The following is a 27,404-nucleotide window of genomic DNA, read 5'->3' as shown; positions in this document are numbered from 1 at the left end:
CGGGCTGGTTTCTGTTTCTTCAGTTCACTAGGCTACACCCTGTCCTGCTCTGGAGGTCAGACAGCTACTGTAGGATAAGATGGACTGAGCCTCTGAGTCCCTGCTCACAGACTGGGGTACAAACCCTGAGCTGAATAATTAAATGAACCCCATGTAAAACAATAAGACCCACGTAGTCTGTAACATGCAGCACAGAACGTGAGTTAAGAGCAGGGCTCAGGTGAGGTGCTGGTACCTAGAACACAAGAAGCAGACGTGTAGAGGTAGACTTTCAAAGATGAACTCTTGTGTTTAGATGTTTAGAGGAGTGTTTAATGTTGGGGCAGTTTTAAACATGTTTCCGTCAGGCAGTCAGTTGAATGCTTGCATGCTGGTTTAGACGTCATTACCATTCCTATGAGTGGATTTCAATGCACTGACACGTCTACAGTGAGTGGTTTAGATCAGGGCTTCTCAAACTCGGTCCTGGGGACCCCCTGTGTGTCTGCTGGTTTTCATTCCAACTGAGCTCTCAATTACTTAACTAGACCCTTAATTGAACTGATAATTTGCTTAATTAGACCTTTTTACTTGTTTTCAGCTCTTAAACAGTTGCAGTTCAAGTTACTTATCAAATGTTATAGCTAACTTGAAATATTCAACTGTTCAAGAGCTGAAAACAAGTAAAAAGGTCTAATTAAGCAAATTATCAGTTCAATTAAGGGTCTAGTTAAGTAACTGAGAGCTCAGTTGGAACGAAAACCAGCAGACACAAGGGGGTCTAGTGGTTCACATGACACATGAGAGAGCCATTCTACTGTGGTTTGTGAATCCACTGAAGTGATTACACTGCATACCTTGAGAGACCGGAGTGGAAGGGGGGCTTGTGGGGTCTGAATCTGTAAAGAAAACACACAACAACAAGATTTAGTGTTTCCTGTTTCAAGTATATTGTTCAAATGCATTTCAATGAAACTGTGTCTATGCTGCTGTCTCCACCAGGGCAATAAATAAATACTAATACAATCAAACAATAAGACATTTATTACAAAGCCACATTCAAACTGAACTAGTGCACTCCATACCTTTAGAGGCTGGTGTTGAGAGAAGGCTTGAGAGGTTTGGATTTACAGGAGTAAAAATACGTCATTTGCATTTCTACATTATTGTTTAAATATATTTGAGTGACATTGTGTGTGTGTGTGTGTGTGTGTCAGTGTGTGTGTGTCAGTGTGTGTGTGTATATCATTGTGTGTGTGTGTGTGTGTGTCAGTGTGTGTGTGTATATCATTGTGTGTGTGTTTGTGTGTGTGAGTGTGTGTCAGTTAGTGTGTGTGCGTGTGTGTGTATCATTGTGTGTGTGTGTGTGTGTGTGTGTGTGTGTGTGTGTGGTGCTGTCATCACCAGGGCAATGGTGAACTCACTGTTAAATTATTGAGGTTGATAAGAACACTGAGATTCATTTATAACTCATGGTGTGGGCTGTCAATCACACTGAACAGACTGCCATCTTCAAACTGCACTTACCTTGAGAGACCGGAGTGGAAGGGGGGCTCGAGGATTCTGCTTCTGTAACAAGAAAAAAAGAGAAAAATAGAAAGTTTATAACAAAGCCAGATTCCTGCAGTGGTTCTGAATCCACTGAAGTGATTACACTGCATACCTTGAGAGACCGGAGTGGAAGGGGGGCTTGTGGGGTCTGAATCTGTAAAGAAAACACACAACAACAAGATTTAGTGTTTCCTGTTTCCAGTGTATTGTTCAAATGCATTTCAATGAAACTGTGTCTATGCTGCTGTCTCCACCAGGGCGATGCTAACAATGACATGGTTTATTGTTTTCAAATAAATATAATAAATAGACAGTAAGAATGTATATCACAGCACACGTCTCTCCTGGGTATAACAATGAGGGGTAGCTGCTCCCTCTCACTCTCTTAATGACCGGGCTGGATTCTGGTTCTTCAGATCTCTAGGCTACACCCTGCCCTGCTCTGGAGGTCAGACAGCTACTGTAGGATCAGATGGACTGAGCCTCTGAGTCCCTGCTCACAGTCTGGGGTACAAACACTGAGCTGAACAAGAGCACAGACTGAACAGGGAGCCTTCAGTCACAGCAGAACAAGGGGTACTGATAGCTGCAATCCACATCACCCCATTACCTCTGGAAGGATATTGACCATCCCATCAGCCTGAGCAGGGAGCCTGTGATTGATTCTCAAAGTGGAAACTGCTAGAGTTGTCACCACCAGGACCTAATGAAGAGATCTAATCATGCTTCCCTCTTTGAACCTGAAGGTACACACTGAATTAAATGAGAACACAGTCTGAACAGGGTCCTCACCCTCACAGCAGAAGAAGGAGTTCTGATTGTTGCAGCCATAGTCATTCCATCCACCAGTCATACTCATCACCACACACTTCTCATCCCCTCCCCAATTGTTTGGTTCCCCATAGTTCCACTTGTGAAATGTGTAGTTATCCCCCTGGTGTGACCACTTCCAGGGCTCATTGAACAGGCCTATCCAGAAGCGCTTGCCCTGCGCTTTCTTCACTATTTCTTCATTTTCACTGGCGTTCTTTATACCGACGAGGTCGGTGTGGTGTTCTCTACAGTACTGCTGAGCTTCAGTCCAGGTTTTCAGTTCTTCAATCAGGGTGTATCTCTCAGTGATGTTGCTGGGCTCTGTAAACACAAACAGCAGATCAAAATCAATGTCATCTGTGGAGGTGCGCTGGCTCTCCTGTTGTATAGTGATTGAACCCGAGTCACATCCGGCTCAGCTATCAAGGTCATGAAAAGCAGCATCTCTAGCAGTGCATGGGAGTCTCTTTAGTTTATGTCTGAAAAGTATTTAATAGCAAAGTGGGGGATGGGGGAGTATTTAATGATTTAGGAATAATGACCGTTCTTTTTCAAATTGATCATTCAAATTTTCCTCACAGTCGGTGCACAGTCAATATGAAGCAAACAGGATCATTATGAACACATCCCCCTGTGACAGTCTGGCTCGCAGTGGTGTGGTGGATGACGTCACGGACCAGGAAGTAACTGACTCCAAAACAGTGGATGGGCGGGTGAAACTGAGTGCAAAAGCACTCAGCGTATTTAATAATAAACAAACAACAGATTTAAACAAAATACAAACAAAAGGGCACGAGGGCCAAACGAATAAATAAACAAACAAGTAAGTGCCGTGCTGGATAATCCAGCACGTATTAGCAATTGTTTTTAAATGTTATACCTTCTCTCCGCTCCCCGTACTCTCTACTCCAACACCCCAACATCAAGTGCAGAGAGCTGCAGGTTTATATACTCTGGCCGAGGGATTAACTAGTTGGTAATTATCTTATTATCCCCCGGCCAGAGTCTGCACGCGTTTGGTAAGGATGCATGACTGTCAGCTATTTAAGTAATCAGTAGCTGATCAGCCATGCATCCTCACGGGGTTTTTAAATAATAATAAAAGACGCGGCGCTTTTACCCGCGCCGCAAACAAAAATACAAATAATAATAAATAGGGGCGGGACACTCCGCCACACATGCCCCCCCTTGTGCGCAGCACACATGGCCCCAACGGCCACCTCCCCCCTCAGTCTTAAAGTCCCGGAAGAGGGGGAAGCAAGTTACTTCTGGGGGGTGGCCATGGTGGAATCTCTGGCACCCCCCCATTCTTCGTGGCCGGCAGTTCCCTCTTCCGGGGCTCCCGCCACACTCTATCCTGCCGCGAAAGTGCGGCTGGGGGAGCTGGTCTCCTGACCTCTCCCCCCTTCTTCATGGCCGGCAGTTCCCCTCCGTGGGGCTCCGACCACATGATCTCCAGCCGCGAAAGTGCGGCTGGGGGAGCTGGTCTCCTGACCTCCCCCCCTTTCTTCATTTCTGGCAGCTCCCTTTCATGGAGCTCCGGCCATCGTGTAGCGACCCCAGGCGAAGCAGGATCCCTGGCGACCCCAGGTGAAGCCGGACCCTCGACGACCCCAGGCGAAGCAGGATCCCTGGCGACCCCAGGCAAAGCCGGACCCTCGACGACCCCAGGCGAAGCAGGATCCCCGGTGACCCTAGGCGAAGCCGGACCCTCGACGACCCCAGGCGAAGCAGAACAGCCATCCCCAGGCAATGGCGATGGTGGGAGGGGAAAGCAGTCCTCCCACAGCGGCTGAGACGGAACCAGCAGGTATTTACCCTCTGCTGGTGGAGCTGGGAGTGGCAAGCAGTCCTCCCACGGCGGCTGAGGCGGAACCAGCAGGTATTCACCCTCTGCTGGTGGAGGTGGGAGGGGCAAGCAGTCCTCCCACGACGGTTGAGGCAGAACCAGCAGGCATTCACCCTCTGCTGGTGGAGGTGGGAGGGGCAAGCAGTCCTCCCACGACGGTGGAGGCGGAACCAGCAGGCATTCACCCTCTGCTGGTGGAGGTGGGAGGGGCAAGCAGTCCTCCCACGACGGTGGATGTGGAACCAGCAGGCATTCACCCTCTGCTGGTGGAGGTGGCGGAGGCAGAGGCAGCTCTTGCTGCTCTGCTCCTGGTGATGGTGGAGACAGAAGCAGCTCCTGCTGCTCTGCTCCTGGTGGTGGTGGAGACAGAGGCAGCTCCTGCTGCTCTGCTCCTGGTGGTGGTGGAGGCAGAGGCGATGGGGCGGATGCTGGCCACTCAGAGGGAGGCTGTGGCGGTGCTGGCTCCCTCTGCTGTGGCGGCTGGGCTGGTGTGTGCCGTGCTCCCTTCAGCAGCATAAATAGAGGCTGCTGGGGAACACCAGCATCCTGCCCTTCTCCCCCCCAGAAAAATTCAGGGGGTTGAGCCTGTAACTCCTCCCCTTCTGGCTCTTGGGACTGCAGCTTGGGTCCTAAGGCTGTGGAAGCGCAGACTTCCACCTCTTGGGCTATGGACGCACCGACTCCCCCCTCTTTGGGCTGTGGACGCACCGACTCCTCCCTCTTGGGCTGTGGACGCACCGACTCCTCCCTCTTGGGCTGTGGACGCACCGACTCCTCCCTCTTGGGCTGTGGACGCACCGACTCCCCCCACTCGGGCGTAGGACGTTCGGGCTCCCCCCACTCGGGCGTAGGACGTTCGGGCTCCTCCCACTCGGGCGTAGGACGTTCGGGCTCCTCCTCCTCAGGCTGTGGAGGCGAAACCAGCAGGCATTCTCCCTCTGCTGGTGGAGACGGTAGCGATGGCTCCTCTCCCTCTGATGCTGGAGACGGTAGCGATGGCTCCTCTCCCTCTGATGCTGGAGACGGTAGCGATGGCTCCTCTCCCTCTGATGCTGGAGACGGTAGCGATGGCTCCTCTCCCTCTGATGCTGGAGACGGTAGCGATGGCTCCTCTCCCTTTGGTGCTGGAGATGGCAGCAGCAGGGTATCTCCCATATCCGCAGCCAGTTGAGCACCATGGCTGCGATGTCTGGGAGGGATGCTGGGTGGTGTTGCTGTTCCCAGGCCTCCCAGCGCTCCCCATCTCTTGCCCACAGGAGGTTGATCACTGCAGGGAGGGCTTCCTCATAATCCCTCCCCGGCTCCACCAGCCAGTCCCAGACTCCCTCAGAGGAGAGTGCATTCATCCTCTTTGGAGGATGCAGGTCCTCCCTCACTGGACGCTCTGGCTCCTCTTTCTCCTGCCATGGAGGGGGTTGGTCGGGTGCTATGTGACCCACCTCCCCAACAGCGAAGCACCACTCCTCACCTTTCAAGCAGGTGGGGCAGACGTCCAGCATGGTTGAGCTACAGTGGGACCTGCGACCGGCCCCACGCTGCTGTAGCTGCTGCTTCCTCCGTCCGCTTCTTCCCATATTTTTTATTTATTTTTTTTTTTTTCCCAAAAAAACACACAAAAAACACTTTGAAAAAAAAAAAAACGAACAAAAAAACGAGCTTTTCTTTCCTGGTCCGGCTATTGGAGGCGTTTGTTTTGTCCCACTTCTGACACCATATGTGACAGTCTGGCTCGCAGTGGTGTGGTGGATGACGTCACGGACCAGGAAGTAACTGACTCCAAAACAGTGGATGGGCGGGTGAAACTGAGTGCAAAAGCACTCAGCGTATTTAATAATAAACAAACAACAGATTTAAACAAAATACAAACAAAAGGGCACGAGGGCCAAACGAATAAATAAACAAACAAGTAAGTGCCGTGCTGGATAATCCAGCACGTATTAGCAATTGTTTTTAAATGTTATACCTTCTCTCCGCTCCCCGTACTCTCTACTCCAACACCCCAACATCAAGTGCAGAGAGCTGCAGGTTTATATACTCTGGCCGAGGGATTAACTAGTTGGTAATTATCTTATTATCCCCCGGCCAGAGTCTGCACGCGTTTGGTAAGGATGCATGACTGTCAGCTATTTAAGTAATCAGTAGCTGATCAGCCATGCATCCTCACGGGGTTTTTAAATAATAATAAAAGACGCGGCGCTTTTACCCGCGCCGCAAACAAAAATACAAATAATAATAAATAGGGGCGGGACACTCTGCCACACCCCCCCATGTGCTTTCATGTCTTTCCTGTACTGGCTGCTATTTGTCTGTTTTGAAGTGAGCCTGTTCCAATGACAGTTTCAACATTCTAAAGCTCTGAGGGTGTCAACTGCATGATAATGAGCACTCTACTAGGAACCTGATTGGCTGAGGCAGTGCAATGACTGCTTAGTTCAGGTGGCTGTGGTATTATTATTATTATTATTATTATTATTATTATTATTATTATTATTATTATTATTATTATTATTTCAAATGTAAATAAAAGTTACATTTGTCTCAAGCAACAAGACTGTCTCATCACTGTGGAGGCTGTACCTCATGAAACATGGCACCTGCTGTGCTATCAGCTGTGTATCAAAGTCTGTCCTCTGTTCATGGTGCCTGAAACTAACTTGCAACAGAGAGATGCAGCTTTTTTTTTTTTTTTTTAATACCTGTCAGACTTAACTTGCATAACAAACAAATCAGTCATGTGAGGTTCAGCCCACTACACAATACAGCAAAACTACAACCCTCTTTATCACCTTTTATTCTAATACAAATTGTTATTTAACTGCTAAACATATTTCTTCTACACATCTAATAAGGGCCACATATTTAAGACAAGTATTTTGCTGTCTGGAATATAAACAATCTAAACAAAACAATAAGAACATTTCTTTGAAGAATTCACATTTTCTTAAGATTCTTATGAAGGAAAAACAAACTAAGAAACTGTTATGAATAACACACCTTCTTAACATTTTTTATTAATAATAAACTTAGAAACATACTGTATTTAAGAAGATGTTTCTTCTTTTGAACGTTTCAAGATTATGGCCCCTCTGCAGTATCCAGGGGACCTGGCTTCAACCCCCAGTCCAGTCAGCTGTGTCATTAACAAAGGAATTGAATCTCAACTCACCGCTGTAGCACATGAAATAGTTTCTCTGACTGCAGAGTGAATCCTCCCACTCTCCCTCTGAATTCACTGAAGCACAGAAGAGGTATCGTCCCCAGTTGAAGTAGATGACATCACCTCCACTGGACCACTGCCAGTTCTCTTTGTCACGATGCAGCCCGATCCAGTAATACCCGTTACTATATGAAGGTATAAGACCTATAAGCTTATTAACCCTGGCCTGGTCTTGAATGGTGGGCAGGTCTCTGCCTTGGTTTCTGCAGTAGCTCTGAGCTTCCTGCCATGTCTTCCAAGCTCCTTCATAGAAACACTGACCAGAGGAGCCTCCTGGGGAGAGGGGACAGCACAATAAAGATGAGTGAAAACGTGTTCTTCAGAGAAAAGATTTCCACTGGAAATGGAACCAACAGTCACAGATTACTGGGCTTGTAAGAATGTAGGACATTAGTAGAAGTGTATGGTGATAACAAATATAATAACAACATGCTTGTGGTTTGTACTGTAACACGAGTATCATTCTGGCATGAGTGACGAAGGTCATGGAAACACCAGGTAGACAAAGAAATCGTTGTGAGAAAAACTCAGTTCACTGTCAATCAATGTTAATGTTATTTTAGAAGGAGTAAAGGAACATGTCTTGTTATTATAGGATATTGCACAGCACAGCACAATACCTTAAAGGAAATAAAACTGGGTTTTTTATTACCCTTTTAACCCCATTTAGATCCTCTGTGATTGATTCTCACAGTGGAAACTGCTAGATTTGTCACCACCAGGACCTATTGAAGAGATCTAATCATGCTTCCCTCTCTGAACCTGCAGGTTTACACTGAATTAAATGAGAACACAGTCTGAACAGGGTCCTCACCCTCACAGCAGAAGAAGGACTTCTGATTGTTGCAACCATAGTCAAACCATTCACCAGTGTTACTCATCGCCACACACTTCTCATCCCCTCCCCAATTGTTTGGTTCCCCATTTCTCCAGTTGTGAAATGTGTAGTTATCCCCCTGGTGTGACCACTTCCAGGGCTCATTGAACAGGCCTATCCAGAAGCGCTTGCCCTGCGCTTTCTTCACTATTTCTTCATTTTCACTGGCGTTCTTTATACTGACGAGGTCGGTGTGGTGTTCTCTACAGTACTGCTGAGCTTCAGTCCAGGTTTTCAATTCTTCAATCAGGGTGTATCTCTCAGTGATGTTGCTGGGCTCTGTAAACACAAATAAACAACAGCTGAGAGACTGGGAGCTGTGGAGGTTAGCTGGATCTGAAGCCAAAACAAACTGTGTGTTTCCATCAATCCTACAATTTATCACAAACAGCATCCTGTCTACAGTCAAGTACATCTGTGTGTTATTTAAAAATAAGGGGCAAAATTCAGACCAGAAGTATATTTTTGAGTTATTATTATTATTATTTATTTCTTAGCAGACGCCCTTATCCAGGGCGACTTACAATTGTTACAAGATATCACATTATTTTTACATACAATTACCCATTTATACAGTTGGGTTTTTACTGGAGCAATTTAAGTAAAGTACCTTGCTCAAGGGCACAGCAGCAGTGTCCCCCACCTAGGATTGAACCCACAACACTCTGGTCAAGAGTCCAGAGCCCTGACCACTACTCCACACTCCTGCCAGTTGGTTAATTTACTCCTGCTTCGGTGTTGTCAGTTGGGTATTGTAGATCACATTGCAGACAGATTGGTATTCTCAGTAACGAGTTTAAGTCTGCGAATGTGTAGACACTAGCTATCACTAATTAATCAATGTAATTTACTCAGTATGCAAAATGCAGAGACACGGTTATCACCGTGTGTAATCTACTCAGTATGCAAACGCAGAGACACGGGTTATCACCGCGTGTAATTTACTCAACGTTTGCCCGACACAGGAGACAATGATTGGCACCTCCACTTCAAACAGTGTCTCAGCTCTGGTATGACTAGCCAATCAGAAACGCTCTCTGGCCTCCCTTTGTTCTGAAGATTCAAGTCAAACTTGTCCCTTCAGAATGTCTGCAAAGCTGTGGAGTTGGTGTACCACGTCTCTGGTTCCCTTAAGAGATCCTGCTTTACCTGAAACTGAACTATACCAACAGGAAGTACACGCAAGTATCAAGCTAATACTTATCAGGGTATGAGATATATATAGAAAAATATATATGTGTGTATATATGTGTGTGTGTGTATATATATATATATATATATATATATATATATATATATATATGTTTAACCTGTAGTACTTTGTATTTAATCACATCCTGCTGTAACTATCACTATTATCTGCTGTATTATTGAATTGTGGTTTGTCACACTTGTACTTTGCTTGAACAAAAGTTATTGTATTTCTTGCTCTTATTGTATTACTTGTATTGTAACACTTGAAATGTATTTGCTTACGATTGTAAGTCGCCCTGGATAAGGGCGTCTGCTAAGAAATAAATAATAATAATAATAATAATAATAATAATAATAATAATATATATATATATATATTATTATTATTATTATTATTATTATTATTATTATTATTATTATTATTATTATTATTATTATTATTATATATAGTTCGCAGGACATCAGCACCCCTGTCATAGACATGAGGAGGACTTGCATGGACACAGTTAGTGATGAACCTAATGATCCTTGTGAACCTGGTCAGACAAACCAGCATAAGAGAGAAAAGAACCTCAACGGGCACAAGCCTGGAGTTCAATGGCCAAGAGCTTGTGAGAAGACTGCATGGGACACAGTAAACACTGATCTCTGCGTTGCATTGGAAAGATTAAGTGGAATAGTAGAAAAGAAGCTGGATAAATTTCGGGACATCATCTACGCATATGGAAGCGAGAGGTTTGGAGTTGAAAAAAGGAAGGAAAAAGTACAAACTATTCCTGGAAAGTCTAGACGGCAGCAGTGATTGAACGCTTAGTTAGAGAAAGGAGACAGCTGAGGAAGCAATGGAGAAGAGCAGAACAAAGTCAGAAGGAGGGACTCGATCTCTTACAAAGGGTCATAAAAGATAAGCTTGCAACATTGCGCAGAGCTGAGCGCCTACGGAAACGCTACAAAAAGAAGGAGCGTGCGAGAGCTAACTTTTATAAAGACCCATTCAAATTTGTAAAGAAGTTATTCACCAGTGAGAAGAATGGCACACTAAAAGCATCTAAGTTTGAGCTGGAGATATTCGGAGGAAACTCATACAGATTCAAAAAGGCAGGATCCTATGTCAATTCCTTCAGACATCCCACCTATCAATCCACCAGAATACCAAATGGAGGACTGTGCATCTAAGTGGAAAGAAGTAGAGCAAGCTGTGAAAAAAGCAAGGGCCTGGTAGAGTTAACAGTGCCATGGGAGGATGCTGTAGATGAGGCGTATGAGAGGAAGAAACTGCGGTATGCTCAACTAGCCACTGAAGCGGAACAGCGAGGATGGAGAGTCCAGGTTTACCCAGTGGAGGTGGGTTGTCGAGGATTTGTGGTACACTCTACAACCTGGTTTCTCAGAGACGTCGGATTCAGTGGCCAAGAGTTGCGTCGCACAGTGAAGAACTTATCTGAAGCAGCAGAGAGGAGCAGCAACTGGCTGTAGTTGAGATGGAAAGATTCTGGCTGGGGATCTCAAGCACAATAGAAAGAAAGAAACGCTGATGTACAGGTAAGTAAGCTGGGCTGAGTTGAGTGGGGGACGGAGGGGGGTGATTCTGGGACGCCAGCATCACCGTCGAGCCCTCTTGAGGTGTCGTGGGCTAGTCGACGAAACACTGAGGATGGAAGGTGCCCACTTGAAAACCCCAGAGATGTACCCTACTTAGCTCAGTCCAGACGGTTGTCATGCTGATGCGCTGGGGAGACCGCACTGTGGTTGATCCCCGGAGCCAGCATCGCAGCCGTTGTGTGTGCTGATGCGCCAGGGAGGCAAAATAAGCTGATCCCTGGAGCCAGCATTACACTTCAGCCATTAACACCAGACAGAAGGATATCTACATCATCATATGGAAGGAAACGTAAATGGATGGAGACACAGATGGATCACATTAGTTTACTGTAAAGCTACGTCTTAGTTGGTGCTTATCTTGGCGAGAGCCGAGTTCAAATCAGCATGAAGTTTTAACATCTACTCTCGTGTAATGGAAATCATTATATATAGTACACAGACATGCCTTTTAAACCCAGGATAATTCTGGTCGCTCTTCTTTGCACTCTTTCTAGAGCAGCAATATCCTTTTTGTAACGAGGTGACCAGAACTGAACACAATATTCTAGGTGAGGTCTTACTAATGCATTGTAGAGTTTTAACATTACTTCCCTTGATTTAAATTCAACACTTCTCACAATATATCTGAGCATCTTGTTGGCCTTTTTTTATAGCTTCCCCACATTGTCTAGATGAAGACATTTCTGAGTCAACATAAACTCCTAGGTCTTTTTCATAGTTCCCTTCTTCAATTTCACTATCTCCCATATGATATTTATAATGCACATTTTTATTGCCCGCATGCAATACTTTACACTTTTCTCTATTAAATTTCATTTGCCATGTGTCTGCCCAATTTTGAATGCTGTCTAGATCATTTTGAATGACCTTTGCTGCTTCAACAGTGTTTGCCACTCCTCCTATTTTTGTGTCGTCTGCAAATTTAACGAGATTTGCTTACTATATCAGAGTCTAAATCATTAATGTAGATTAGGAATAGCAGAGGACCTAATACTGATCCCTGTGGTACACCTCACATCAGTCATATGCAGGATATTATGAATGACTGGGACTGACAAGTGATCTACATGAGGCCAGACTGCTCTCTCTCACACTTGTAGACACAGTACAGAAGTGGACCAGGAAACATTTTGAGAAACTGTGTGCTGCCTTAACAGGGAAATGCTCCAAGTACAGCAATCCCTGCACAGCCCTGCACACAGCCTGTCTCAGACAATGTAAGAAGGATGAGGACCCGGTGATCCATGCACAGCCCTGCACACAGCCTGTCTCAGACAATGCAAGAAGGATGAGGACCCAAGAGACTTCTACAAGGAGCTGAAACTCCTTTACTATGCAGGTGAAGCACATCCAGGCAATGTAGACAAGAGCTTCAAGCTGCTGTTCAAACGTAACCTGTCTGCAGAGGTCAGAGTTGCCATGAGCACAGTGGTAAATGCCCACCATCCTGGAAGCTGCGGAGAGTATGTTGAAATATACAGATACCCAGGCCCAATACCAGCAGCACTCAGCTACTAGGAGATGAAGCAGAGCCTGACTTTCCTGGATCTGAAAGAAATGAACTGCCACAGAACTCCCAGAGAAGATTTCAACCTTCACACAGCAAACCCCAGCCCAGAGGGGAAGGTAAATCTGACAGCCCTACACCTCACCAGAGGGGGGAAACACAGTGTTATAGATCCATCCATCTATCACTAACAAAATGTAGGTATCTTTTGGAACTGCCTCTGAAACACACCAAACACATCTAATAAGCGTATGTTTTTGTATCCTTTCAAGGGCAACTTGGATTCAGGGTTTTGACTGAAAATATTTGCAAGCTGAAATAGTTTATGAGATATTAGCAGCTGTAGGAGTGGGTGGATTTGCAAACTCATACAAGCTCCCCTCACAGGGATGCTTAATAATTATAAGAACTGAAATAAATGAATAATCAATTGCAATATAGCAATAATTATGTCTTTACCTTTGTAGCACATGAAGGCTTTCTGAAGGTGGCAGGGTAAATCAGTCCACTTTCCGTCTGAATTGACTGAAGCACAGAAGTCGTCTGTCCTCCAGTTGGAGTAGATGACATCATCGCTGTTAGACCACTGCCAGTTCTGTGTGTCATCACGATACAGCCCGATCCAGGAACCCCAGAGAGAAGCTCCTGCAATATTTAAGAGCTGCTGTGCTTCTTCCTGGCTGCGCACAGTGGCCAGGTCTGTGTGCTTCTCTCTACAGTAGCTCTGAGCTCCAGACCAGCTCTTCACAGTTTCCACAAACACGTGTTTTCTGATCTGGTTGTACGCAGGCACACAAAACCCTGATAAAGAAAAAACAACATGATTAACATGCTGATAGCTAGTGGAGTGAAAGATTAATAGACTGAGACAGGTTAGCATCCTATACCAGCTCATTCTCAGAAATGTTCTGTCCCTGCTGAGGAACTGAAGACATTTAAAAAAAAAAAATAGATTTTTATTTGTATTTAAATAAATTTTAGAAATATATTTTCATATATTTTAACATCAATGGAGATTTATTCATTTTTAAATATATTGCAATATGTTCCATCAAATACATGAAGATATTTTGAAATCTATTCTGATTGATGTAAGGTATTACCCTGTGTGGCGCTGTAGCCTCTCAGATGGTATTTGCAGGCACAGACACAGAAAGCTGCACGGTTAAATGCACTAATGAGCCTTTTAATTAAACAAATGAACACCACAAAATGATACAAAAACTAACAACACCACACTGGTCAAAATAAAAGGCACAAGGGCTGACAGCGGTGCGAGGTATTCCGGCAGCGTAATGATGCTAGAGGCAATGCTAACAGCTGTGCGGGGTGCTGCAGCAGAGGAAATGATGCTAGAGGCAATGCTAACAGCTGTGCGGGGTGCTGCGGCAGAGGAAATGATGCTAGTGGCAATGCTAACAGCTGTGCGGGGTGCTGCAGCAGAGGAAATGATGCTAGTGGCAACGCTAACAGCTGTGCGGGGCGCTGCGGCAGAGGAAATGATGCTAGAGGCAATGCTAACAGCTGTGCGGGGCGCTGCAGCAGAGGAAATGATGCTAGTGGCAACGCTAACAGCTGTGCGGGGCGCTGCGGCAGAGGAAATGATGCTAGAGGCAACGCTAACAGCTGTGCGGGGCGCTGCGGCAGAGGAAATGATGCTAGTGGCAATGCTAACAGCTGTGCGGGGCACTGCGGCAGAGGAAATGATGCTAGTGGCAACGCTAACAGCTGTGCGGGGCGCTGCGGCAGAGGAAATGATGCTAGAGGCAATGCTAACAGCTGTGCGGGGCGCTGCAGCAGAGGAAATGATGCTAGTGGCAACGCTAACAGCTGTGCGGGGCGCTGCGGCAGAGGAAATGATGCTAGAGGCAACGCTAACAGCTGTGCGGGGCGCTGCGGCAGAGGAAATGATGCTAGAGGCAACGCTAACAGCTGTGCGGGGTGCTGCGGCAGAGGAAATGATGCTAGAGGCAACGCTAACAGCTGTGCGGGGTGCTGCAGCAGAGGAAATGATGCTAGAGGCAACGCTAACAGCTGTGCGGGGCGCTGCGGCAGAGGAAATGATGCTAGAGGCAACGCTAACAGCTGTGCGGGGCGCTGCGGCAGAGGAAATGATGCTAGTGGCAACGCTAACAGCTGTGCGGGGCGCTGCGGCAGAGGAAATGAAGCACACATAACATACATTAAGAACTACTATTGTTAGAGTATTCAAAACTGTTCAGTCATGAATTGCAACCGTATCTGAGAACTGAACTAAGAATATAAATACAAGCCGATCATTTTAAAAAAAGAGACGGAAATGTACGTCTTTTTAAATGAAGCAGTTGCTTTAAGGGTATTAACATTGAATTAAATCCGAAACCATTTATATTGATCCCAATTCAAATCATCAGACATTATGTCAATTCGTACAGATAAACATTAAAAACTGATACATAAACAGATGCCGCTTATTAGCAACTCTGATAAAGACAACTTTTGGTTTTGGTTATTAAAACCTTTACAGGAACCAATCCTATCCCATGGTTTTTCGCTTAAAAACTTTCAGATAATTAAAACTTTTTGATGGCTACCAAGCAGCATCTACTGTATATAAATCAAAAGCTGAATTCAGGAGTTGTAAAATTTACAAAGGATCATCCCGCGGAAGATTGAAAAGGGAGATAATACTATTTTTTTTTTTACTGTGTTGCTACAATTAAATGAGGAACACCCCCGAGGCATTAGTACTACGCGTAGTAGTGATAATAATAATAATAATAATAATAATAATAATAATAATAATAATAATAATAATAATAATAATAATAATATCTACCCGCTACCAAACCAAACCACGCCCCAGTCTTGACTGCTCATGAATATTCATGACAGTAGCAATTTCTGACAGCACTTCGGCTACAAAGAGCTCTCGTCAGGCCAGGTGAAAACATCGATTGTAGAAAGAATAACACGTATGTGTTAAGGAGGTGTGTCTCTAAATAAATCTAGGTTAATCTCGTTTAAAAATGGAATCGTTTTAAAAAAGAGAAGCCTTGGAATAGGAAATGAAGCAGATTTTACATTATATAGATAGGGGAAAAGTCGCTACCGGCACTCTTTGGATTCTCATGATGCACCGCTCAGGCACGGAAGGAAGTTCCGATGTTAAACCAGCGGAGGTGACCATCTTGTGTATATAGAAGATCTGTGCCCTTACTAATTACCACCCGTGAATACCTATTCTATTCAGCCGTGTCTGAAGCCTAATTAATCACTTAATCATGTATTCAGTTGTCGGCTCCAGCCACATTTCCACGTGATCTGACAGGGAGAAATGTAACCCCCTCCCTCCCTGCCAACCCAATATACCCCCTACACACACGCACGCACGCACACACGCACACACACACACACCCTGTGACAGGCAGACTGAACACTGAGGACTGGGAACCTCTCCATAGACATGTTAAATAATGTGTAACATACAGGCAGGGAATGTGGGAAATATCAAAGCAGTGTGGAGTAGTGGTTAGGGTTCTGAACTCTTGACTAGAGGGTTGTGGGTTCAATCCCCAGTGGGGGACACTGCTGCTGTACCCTTGAGCAAGGTACTTTACCTAGATTGCTCCAGTAAAAACCCAACTGTATAAATGGGGAATTGTATGTAAAAAATAATGTGATATCTTGTAACAATTGTAGGGCGTCTGCTAAGAAATAAATAATTTAATTTAATTTAATAGTGAGAAAAAACAGAGATAAAGGAAACCCACCTGCAAGCAGAAGGATGAGCAGCCCCCTCTCCCCCATCACAGCAGACTCTGCATTAGAAAGAGAAGACTTTCAATTAATCACCTTCATAGAGGGAAAGCTTCAAATATAAAAAACACAGCAAAACAAAATAACAATAAAAACAGAATACTCAATCACATTTAACCTCAATAGAAATGTTTATTTCACCGCAATAGAAATGTTTATTTTTATTATTTATTGAGGAATTACATTGCATATGTGTTCCATGTTCCAAGACTGCTGTTTACAAAATAAACACCACAGTATATTTGATAGGTCTGTGATACCACAGAGCTGAAGAGAAATAATATCATTAGAACTGAATATTTTCATGTGTTCAGGTCAGTGTTCGGTATTGAAGAGTTTGATGCATGCTCAAGCTTAAACACATAACAATTCCTCGTCTGCATTGCTTTCTTTAGGTTCATGATGTATTGGTGCTTTCACAGTAATGTTTTACTCATTAACAATTACAGTAGAACCTGCAATATCCGATTTAATAGAGACGAACAAAAAGACAAAAACTAAATAATGTACATGGACAGGACGGGAAAACATGCTGTATTACATAACAACGGATCCGCTTCTAACAGATGTGACAGCGGTCGTCATGGAAACGAGTTCAGAGCCCCAGCACTGTCGATTTAAACATCATGAATGTGGACAGCTGTATCACAACTGTATCTGTACTGTACCGGTACTGGAAAGTGAGTCAGGACAGAAAGTGGTTTCGTGCGGGTATATTCTATACCGAAACAAACTGTACCGATACAAGTGTGAACAGCGCTTAAAAACACTGTTGTGCCTGCTGATCTGATTGAGATCAGTCGATTGAATGGGACGTGATCAAGCAAAAATCATCCTATAGGAATGGGTCAGTAGGTACCTACTAGCCTGCTAACCCCTAAATCTAACCCCTACCCCTAAACCTAATGTCTACAACTAACCTAATCTCAACCCCTAACCCTAACTGTGTTACTATTAAAGTAATTTTTACTATTATTTCAGCAACGACTGTCCCTGAGACTGGAGAGGAGGGGACAGCAACGACTGTACCTGAGACTGGAGAAGAGGGGACATCAACGACTGTCCCTGAGACTGGAGAGGTGGGGACATCAACGACTGTCCCTGAGACTGGAGAGGTGGAGACAGTAATGACTGTCCCTGAGACTGGAGAGGTGGGGACAACAATGACTGTCCCTGAGACTGGAGAAGAGGGGACATCAACGACTGTCCCTGAGACTGGAGAGGTGGGGACATCAACGACTGTCCCTGAGACTGGAGAGGTGGAGACAGTAATGACTGTACCTGAGACTGGAGAGGTGGGGACAGCACCGACTGTACCTGAGACTGGAGAGGAGGGGACAACAGCGACTGTCCCTGAGATTGGATAGGTGTGGACAACAACGACTGTCCCTGAGACTGGAGAAGAGGGGACATCAACGACTGTCCCTGAGACTGGAGAGGTGGGGACAGCACCGACTGTACCTGAGACTGGAGAGGAGGGGACAGCAACGACTGTCCCTGAGACTGGAGACGTGGGGACAGCAACGACTGTACCTGAGACTGGAGAAGAGGGGACAGCAACGACTGTCCCTGAGACTGGAGAGGAGGGGACAGCAACGACTGTCCCTGAGACTGGAGAAGAGGGGACAGCAACGACTGTACCTGAGACTGGAGAAGAGGGGACAGCAACGACTGTACCTGAGACTGAAGAGGTGGGGACAGCAACGACTGTAACTGAGACTGGAGAGGAGGGGACAACAACGACTGTCCCTGAGACTGGAGAGGTGGGGACAGCAACGACTGTACCTGAGACTGGAGAGGAGGGGACAACAACGACTGTGCCTGAGACTGGAGAGGTGGGGACAGTAATGACTGTACCTGAGACTGGAGAGGTGGGGACAGCAACGACTCTACCTGAGACTGGAGAGGTGGGGACAGCAACGACTCTACCTGAGACTGGAGAGGTGGGGACAGCAATGACTGTACCTGAGACTGGAGAGGTGGAGACAGCAACGACTGTCCCTGAGACTGGAGAGGTGGGGACAGCAATGACTGTCCCTGAGACTGGAGAAGAGGGGACAGCAACGACTGTCCCTGAGACTGGAGAAGAGGGGACAGCAACGACTGTACCTGAGACTGGAGAGGTGGGGACAGCACCGACTGTACCTGAGACTGGAGAGGTGGGGACAGTAACGACTGTCCCTGAGACTGGAGAGGTGGGGACAGCAACGACTGTACCTGAGACTGGAGAAGAGGGGACATCAACGACTGTCCCTGAGACTGGAGAAGTGGGGACAGCAACGACTGTACCTGAGACTGGAGAAGAGGGGACATCAACGACTGTCCCTGAGACTGGAGAGGTGGGGACATCAACGACTCTACCTGTGACTGGAGAGGTGGGGACAGCAACGACTCTACCTGAGACTGGAGAGGTGGGGACAGCAACGACTGTCCCTGAGACTGGAGAGGTGGGGACAGCAATGACTGTCCCTGAGACTGGAGAAGAGGGGACAGCAACGACTGTCCCTGAGACTGGAGAAGTGGGGACAGCAACGACTGTACCTGAGACTGGAGAGGTGGGGACAGCAACAACTCTACCTGAGACTGGAGAGGTGGGGACAGCAACGACTGTCCCTGAGACTGGAGAGGTGGGGACAGCAACGACTGTACCTGAGACTGGAGAAGAGGGGACAGCAACGACTGTACCTGAGACTGAAGAGGAGGGGACAGCAACGACTGTCCCTGAGACTGGAGAGGTGGGGACAGCAATGACTGTCCCTGAGACTGGAGAAGAGGGGACAGCAACGACTGTCCCTGAGACTGGAGAGGTGGGGACAGCAATGACTGTCCCTGAGACCGGAGAGGTGGAGACAGCAACGACTGTCCCTGAGACTGGAGAGGTGGGGACAGCAATGACTGTCCCTGAGACTGGAGAAGAGGGGACAGCAACGACTGTCCCTGAGACTGGAGAAGAGGGGACAGCAACGACTGTACCTGAGACTGGAGAGGTGGGGACAGCACCGACTGTACCTGAGACTGGAGAGGTGGGGACAGCAACGACTGTACCTGAGACTGGAGAGGTGGGGACAGCACCGACTGTACCTGAGACTGGAGAGGTGGGGACAGCAATGACTGTCCCTGAGACTGGAGAGGTGGGGACAGCAACGACTGTACCTGAGACTGGAGAGGTGGGGACAGCAACGACTGTCCCTGAGACTGGAGAAGAGGGGACATCAACGACTGTCCCTGAGACTGGAGAGGTGGGGACATCAATGACTCTACCTGAGACTGGAGAGGTGGGGACAGCAACGACTCTACCTGAGACTGGAGAGGTGGGGACAGCAATGACTGTCCCTGAGACTGGAGAAGAGGGGACAACAACGACTGTCTCTGAGACTGGAGAGGTGGGGACAGCAATGACTGTCCTTGAGACTGGAGAAGAGGGGACAGCAACGACTGTCCCTGAGACTGGAGAAGAGGGGACAGCAACGACTGTACCTGAGACTGGAGAGGTGGGGACAGCAACGACTCTACCTGAGACTGGAGAGGTGGGGACAGCAATGACTGTCCCTGAGACTGGAGAAGAGGGGACAGCAACGACTGTCCCTGAGACTGGAGAAGTGGGGACAGCAACGACTGTACCTGAGACTGGAGAGGTGGGGACAGCAACGACTCTACCTGAGACTGGAGAGGTGGGGACAGCAACGACTGTCCCTGAGACTGGAGAGGTGGGGACAGCAACGACTGTCCCTGAGACTGGAGAAGAGGGGACAGCAACGACTGTACCTGAGACTGGAGAGGAGGGGACAGCAACGACTGTACCTGAGACTGAAGAGGAGGGGACAGCAACGACTGTCCCTGAGACTGGAGAGGTGGGGACAGCAATGACTGTCCCTGAGACTGGAGAAGAGGGGACAGCAACGACTGTCCCTGAGCCTGGAGAGGTGGGGACAGCAACGACTGTCCCTGAGACTGGAGAGGTGGGGACAGCAATGACTGTCCCTGAGACTGGAGAAGAGGGGACAGCAACGACTGTACCTGAGACTGGAGAGGTGGGGACAGCAACGACTGTCCCTGAGACTGGAGAAGAGGGGACAGCAACGACTGTCCCTGAGACTGGAGAGGTGGGGACAGCAACGACTGTCCCTGAGACTGGAGAGGTGGGGACAGCAACGACTGTCCCTGAGACTGGAGAAGAGGGGACAGCAACGACTGTCCCTGAGACTGGAGAGGTGGGGACAGTAAGGACTGTACCTGAGGCTGGAGAGGAGGGGACACATTTGAACAGCAGTGCTGAGGGCAGTTATTCTTCATGTTGTATGGCTCTGTCCACTCTCTCTCGAAAGATCATGTAAGAATCCTGCAGGTTTTTAGGCAGTCTGATGCGTTGTGTGCATGGCTATCATTACATTGAAACCATTGCTCATCTTTTCACACCCAGGGAACACAGTGACCATGGCTGATGGTTTCCCTTTGTGGGAATTACAACCGTGTCATGCTTGAAATTGGCAAGTGCTGTATTAATTGCAATATCATATCATTTTAATAAACAATATGGGGGATAATTAATTCCGTGTTTGAATTTTAAAATGGCTCTATATAAATCTGGTGATACTGAGCAGTATGTTTATTTTCTAACTCAGCACAAGTGACATTCATTTTCAGTATGAATAAACGTATAAAATGCATTCATGTCTTTACAAAATCATTCTCATTTCAGAATATTCTTTTAAAAACTGTAAACAGGATCATGTTATTATTCATGTCTTGTTGTCAACTGACATGTCGTTATTGTTAAACTTCCTGCATCCCTCTGAATGAAATCTGTACAGTAACAGTGTTGTTGCTTGCAATTGCTGTACTAGATACATGCTAGAGGCTGCGCCCCCACCAGTTTAATTCAATCTTAATTGTATAATAAGTAACACTACACACAGGGTCACTTTCATTTCATTATTTAAAAGCACAGAGAAGTTAACAGGTTTAATACCCACAGCAGCATAGATTTATTTGTATTGTAAGTCGCCCTGGATAAGGGCGTCTGCTAAGAAATAAATAATAATAATAATAATATTTGTGGAATGGAACGGTCTCGTTGAACTCCCGACCGTACCATAACAACAAAATTGAGAGGGGGAAATGAAAATCGTATTTCCTGAATTAACAAATTATTATTAGTTTCCCCAGTGGTGAAGGCACAGACAAATAAAAAAAATATATTATCACGGATTACAATTTTGATCCAGACAGAAACACAGATGTGACCCATTGTGTGCTGATCTATATATGCCATGTCTCCCTATTCAGTGCAATGGAACGGTCGCAATTCACTCTGCCTAGCAACGACGTCAGGCTGCCATGACGTCAGACTGCTAGCTTTGGGGTTCAGTTTCTGTAAAACTAGGACCCCCCCAAAATATATTAATTATTGCGCATGCACACCCCCGGGATTATGTGTATGCCGAGCGGGGTTCTTTAATTTGCTATGCTTAGAGATACAGGTGTATAAAAAAGAATCTTAATAATTTAAAATAAAGAAACTCTGTATCTCAACAAGTATTCAACCAAGTGCTACCCCGTTCTCAGGGTTTGTTGAGCCTGCCAGTCCGACCACACATAAACATGTTCATGCATGTCGGTGGGATGTTACCTCCCTTTTGAGCTGGTTGTAAAATCGACTTTAAACAGGATCTTCATTCAGACCTTAACGATGCCTGTGCGACCGTGCAGACACAACATTAAACAGCTCTACAGCCATCTCCACTCTTAACGAACAGTACTTAATCACAAAAATGTTTATGAAAAAATCTACATATTTCAATAAGAAACTGGAATGATAAAGTAAATACAAAGTCTGCTCTACAGTTTTATATATGCATTTGTTAAAAATGTACGCACTGGCATAATAACTTAAATAACAGTTATTCACATTTTGGGTTAGTGTAGGCTCATAGTTTAGATACTACAGTGATCCGGCGTGAATCCGCACGTCACATATCCTCCACGATCAAGCTCTTCAGCAACGTTAGTTTATTATTGAACAGAGAAGATGAGTTCAGAGATTGTAGATCCCACCCCAGTTTTCATACACTGTGTTGTATGTGTTCCATGCTCTTCCATTGATGGTAGTGTCACGTGTTCAGTGTGTCGATATGTAAATAAATCCTGTTCGCCTGCGGGGGGCGTATCAACTTCAACCTCCGTCTCGATCTCCTGCCTGTCACTCAGCAGTGAATGCACGCACCCACACGGCAGACGGCTACTCTGTCACAAACATTAATATCTTTCTAAACAAGGTATTTAGAGGAGCTCCCTAATAAAAGCTGAATCTCAAAACAAGAATTGTGTGAATATAATAATTGTTACAGCTGTGTGTAATGGTATTTAAAACAGGATTCATTCATCCACTTTTTGCATATCCGCCCTTACTCTGGTCCCACCACAGTCAGATATGAGACGGATTACTGTACTTTGCAATTATTTCTGTTCAGTGGAGTTATATACTTACAATATGACATACTGCAGTAAGAATCAAAGTGTAATATGCATCATTTGGAACTGATTTTATTATTATTATTATTATTATTATTATTATTATTATTATTATTATTATTATTATTATTATTATCCCCTTCTTGTTTGAAAAGAAACAAACTGCAGTTACATCACTGACCACTTGGTGTCTGTCTCTCTGTGAATCCAAATAATTATCTTTACTGAAATTATTCAACAGTTTAGATAACATTCCTAAAACTATGTATCAGGACACTTTTCTTGCACTAATTAAACAAATTATATTGTAGCAATTATATTGTAGCACATATAAAATGTATAACCACGTGTGTTGTAGAGGTGAATTTAACCCACAGCACCAACTAGCCATCCAGCTAGGACACCAGGCCTCCAGAGAAAGGTGACAGGCTAGTCGAGTGCATTAACATTAACCCACAGCACCACCTAGCCATCCAGATTGGAACCCAGGCATCCAGAGAAAGGTGACAGGCTAGTCTAGTGCATTAACATTAACCCACAGCACCAACTAGCCACCCAGATTGGAACCCAGGCCTCCAGAGAAAGATGACAGACTAGTCTAGTGCATTAACAATAGCCATCCATAACTATTACACACTCAATAGTGCTACATTTAGAAATACTAAAAGAAGGTATTTCTTAACATTAACATAAACCCAGTGCAGCACCTAGACCCCCCGCCCCTCCACCCGCTAGGACCCCAGGCCTCCACAGCAAGGTGAAAGGCAGGACACCAGTTTTGATTTGCAGACAGGTTGCTTTCCCTCATGTGACATATCTCGAGTGTTTTGCATGATCACATTTGAATCAAAGGCGAGCCACAGGACTGGTCTGCTGTGGAGTGCCTTTGATTCAAATGTGATAATGCAGAACAGTCTGTTCTTTTTTGCTTGTTCTTTTTTTCTATTCGCAGTGAATCGCAGAACCTTTAACTCTTTGTATCCAGGATCCCCAAGTGAAGGGCTTGTAGACTATTCATTTATTTTTACAGTTTTTTAATGGTTAAGTTATAGCCCAATTAAGGGATTATTTAACTATTCAGACAGTTCACCTGGGTTTCAAAATCACCAGTGTTGAGTTATATACATTTATAAACAAAAATGATTAGTAAAAATGATTTACAAAGGATTTGTCGATAAGGACAGGGGGTGACCCGGCTGTCAGGAGGCTCATAAATATGGTAACAATATCTCAGAAGGGTGATACAGCAAACCTGGGCAGGTACAGACCTATCAGCCTTACATCCAGGACATGTTAAAATATGGAAACAATAATAAGACTGTAAACGTGTGTTTTGTGTTTCTATTTTTATTAGTAGTACTGTTTTGTTTTAGTTATTGATTGGTTTGTTTACATTCCTGTCCTCTTTTGCACAGCTGCTGCTGGTCACACTGCTGGCTCCTTCATTGTGTGTCTGTTCCCCTCCCTGCACACATGCCGTGGAGGGAGGGGAACAATCTGTGCTCATCTACATCGGTACCTGTTCTAGAAATTGACGGTAGTGGAGTGTGGGGAGCTGGTCCTTTTGGACTTCTTTCTCATTGTTGTAACCTATTCGGTATTTTTTTTTCCTCTCTGCTAGCACTCTCGGCTCCGCTCCAGCAGCGCCTCAGTCTGGTGTTTGTGTGGATGTGTGGGATTATAAATATTGTGCGCGGCCGGCACATTGTTTTAAACTGTTTTGTTTAGTTTGTTGCATTATAGGAGTCTCAGGAGTGAGTTATTGAAGTATATTCCTGCCATTGTATATTAATGCATTTAGCCATTTTCTCTGCTAAGTCGCTGTTAACTTGTACCTAGCTACTATAGTTTGTTTTGTAAAATTAACTACACTTAGCTACATCAGGTTGTTTTATAGGGTTCTTGTGTATCTTAGTTTTGCTGTAGTTTTTGTTTTAGATTACAAACACTTATTATTTGTGTGATTGCACGTTTGTAATTGATACTGCTTCGTTTTGATTGCTGTGTTTATTTTATTATTGTTGGGTTTTATCTTAATTGATTTTCAGAGTGTTTTGCTTTGTTTTGGTTTTCATCATTTTGTTCTATTGTATTATCAGTTGACACTGACCTGCCTCTGCCCCCTCTCTGGGTTGTCTGGAATTGTGAAAGGGTTAAATTGTCTTTTGAATTTGTTAATATTATTTGCTGAATTTCTCCTCCTGTCTACAGCTCTTCTCTTCTGTAATAAAAGACTTGTTGATTTTTAACTTGCCTCTCTGGTATTTGTGACAAGGGAAGGACTCCTATTGAAAACACAAAATAACCTGTGTGCTAAGAATAATATTTTTATTCAGTTATTTTATATATACATTTTGGGATTCAATCCCAAATGGCGTAGCCGACTACAACAAGTATTTTAAATTAATTATGATTTACTGTTATCCAGGGTTACAAAACTATCCTCAGTATACAGTCACAACACTGATGTCTGCTGCTGGACTACAGTCTGCACGTTTTAAAAAAGAAAATACAAGACAGGCTGATCAAACTAATGTGATGGAAAATCCCTTTAAATATCAATTGTGGCTAAGCCGCTTATTTTTAAACAAACTAATATTCCATAAGCTCCCATTGCCTCTGCTTGTGTTATCCCTGCTCTGTGGAGACATAAAGAGGACTGGTCTCCAATCCACCACCTTCAGAGCAATAGAAAAATAAAGAAATAAAAGAACATTTGAAAAATCATTGAGATGTGTGCTTACCGATTCCTAGTGAGTGGAGTAGCTGCTCTCTGTCTCTGTGTCCTGCTCGTTCGATGTGAAGGTGCTGCTGTATTAACACCTGCACATGAATGAGATCACACTGTCAAACCCAACCCAACATGCAAATCAATACTGTGCAAGACATCGAGACATCTTTTATTATAGATTCTCAAAGAAACCCATTCCCAATGCAACCTGATAGCTGATCATTAACTTCATTTACTAATTAACTATCAACAATTTAAAAAAAAAAACCTTTACATATGTATCCATGGAAATACACAGTGGTATAAAAACATATTCAGACAGGTCCCCTAGGTTTCACTATGACTAATGTTACACTATATCAATAAAATGATAAGTAATCAGTATTTACAAATAATCTGCTGAAGCAAAAAAATACCTTCAGTAAATCTGACACTTTACCTACACATACCCTGAACCACCTAGCCATCCAGATTGGAACCCAGGCCTCCAGAGAAAGATGACAGGCTAGTCTAGTGCATTAACAATAGCCACCCATAACTATTACACACTAAATAGTGCTACATTTAGAAATCCTAAAAGAAGGTATTTCTTAACATTAACATGAACCCAGTGCAGCACTTTGCCCCCCGCCCCTCCCCCCGCTAGGACCCCAGGCCTCCGCAGCAAGGTGAAAGGCAGGACACCAGTTTTGATTTGCAGACAGGTTGCTTTCCCTCATGTGACATATCTCGAGTGTTTTGCATGAACACATTTGAATCAAAGGTGAGCCACAGGACTGGTCTGCTGTGGAGCGCCTTTGATTCAAATGTGATAATGCAGAACAGTCTGTTCTTTTTTGCTTGTTCTTTTTTTTCTATTCACAGTGAATCGCAGAACCTTTAACTCTTTGTATCCAGGATCCCCAAGCGAAGGGCTTGTAGACTATTCATTTATTTTTAGAGTTTTGTAATGATTTTAAGTACGGCTTTCAATTAATCGCAGTTAACTTCTGCAATTAACACGTAAATGTTTTTAGAGATTAATTATTTTAACTCACTGGACAGAAAGACGCTTACTTGTCTACTGTCAAAGTGAGTTCCTGTATCACACACGAGTACATCTAGTCTGCTGCGTGCTGAACACGCCTTCATCTCTCAAAATACACGAGCAGCTCTTCAGCTACAGACAATAACAACAACAAATTAAACCCACCAGTTTCAATAGAAATGCAGGATCGCTGCAAGCCCATATCAAGCGAAGAATGATCATGATAATAAATGAGTTAGGCTGCGTTGCTCCTTTTTTTCATGTAGTATGTAAAGCCTGACAATTGTTAGTTTGCAGTTTTTGGATATGATGACAGTTTTTTTTTGTATGTTCTCTTCACAATTAACAGTTCATTTCCTAGAAGTGCTTACTATAGCTACATATTTATATTTTTATTTAAAAAAACTAATTTATTTCAGTTCACAATCACATTTTAAAATATATATCCCATGTATTATGTTTTCTGATCTCTGTGTGCTGCTGATCAAGCTTGAACCGCACATGTTATTGTGTTGGTTGTATTTGTAATTTCTAAATTATTGCCCCTAGTACATTTTGGTGGTGGTCTCAATGGGTACATTTCCTGGTTAAATAAATACATAAATAAATACATTTTAAACAATTTTATTTACAGTTAAGGATAATGAAAACAATAGCATCAGTAATAAAACACATTTAAATTCAATGGATGTAGTAATTGTAACAATTTAATATGCAATTAAAACTGAGATTCAAGATTAATTTTTTTAATCGTGATTATTGTTTTTAATCGCTTGACAGCCTCATTT

The 27,404-nt window shown here is 44.6% G+C and overlaps 1 protein-coding gene across 1 annotated transcript; it reads right to left on the bottom strand.

Annotated features, from left to right (window-relative positions):
* Positions 1–203: 203 nt before the first annotated feature.
* On the bottom strand, positions 204–16,396 carry LOC131709442 (macrophage mannose receptor 1-like). The gene is made up of 6 exons (XM_059011981.1): positions 16,342–16,396; positions 13,049–13,390; positions 8,224–8,565; positions 7,359–7,682; positions 2,323–2,664; positions 204–235 (listed from the first exon to the last, which is right to left on the bottom strand). The coding sequence occupies exons 1-6, from the start codon at positions 16,376–16,378 to the stop codon at positions 204–206; spliced, it is 1,419 nt and encodes a 472-aa protein (XP_058867964.1). The 5' UTR covers positions 16,379–16,396.
* Positions 16,397–27,404: the final 11,008 nt, after the last annotated feature.

This window comes from Acipenser ruthenus, chromosome 43 (genome assembly GCF_902713425.1).
Source record: "Acipenser ruthenus chromosome 43, fAciRut3.2 maternal haplotype, whole genome shotgun sequence".
Lineage (NCBI taxonomy): Eukaryota > Metazoa > Chordata > Actinopteri > Acipenseriformes > Acipenseridae > Acipenser > Acipenser ruthenus.
Note: the sequence above shows the minus strand (reverse complement) of the source record. Positions and strands in the feature narration are given on the sequence as shown.

What these genes read in the sequence shown, in the direction of transcription:
- LOC131709442 (XM_059011981.1), bottom strand. Translation starts at nt 16,378, where the DNA reads ATGGGGGAGAGGGGGCTGCTCATCCTTCTGCTTGCAG. An exon ending in AGCCTTCATGTGCTACAAAG is followed by an intron (nt 8,566 to 13,048) that starts GTAAAGACATAA and finishes TTGTGTTTACAG; the next exon opens with AGCCCAGCAACATCACTGAG. An exon ending in GTCCTTCTTCTGCTGTGAGG is followed by an intron (nt 7,683 to 8,223) that starts GTGAGGACCCTG and finishes CCCTCTCCCCAG; the next exon opens with GAGGCTCCTCTGGTCAGTGT.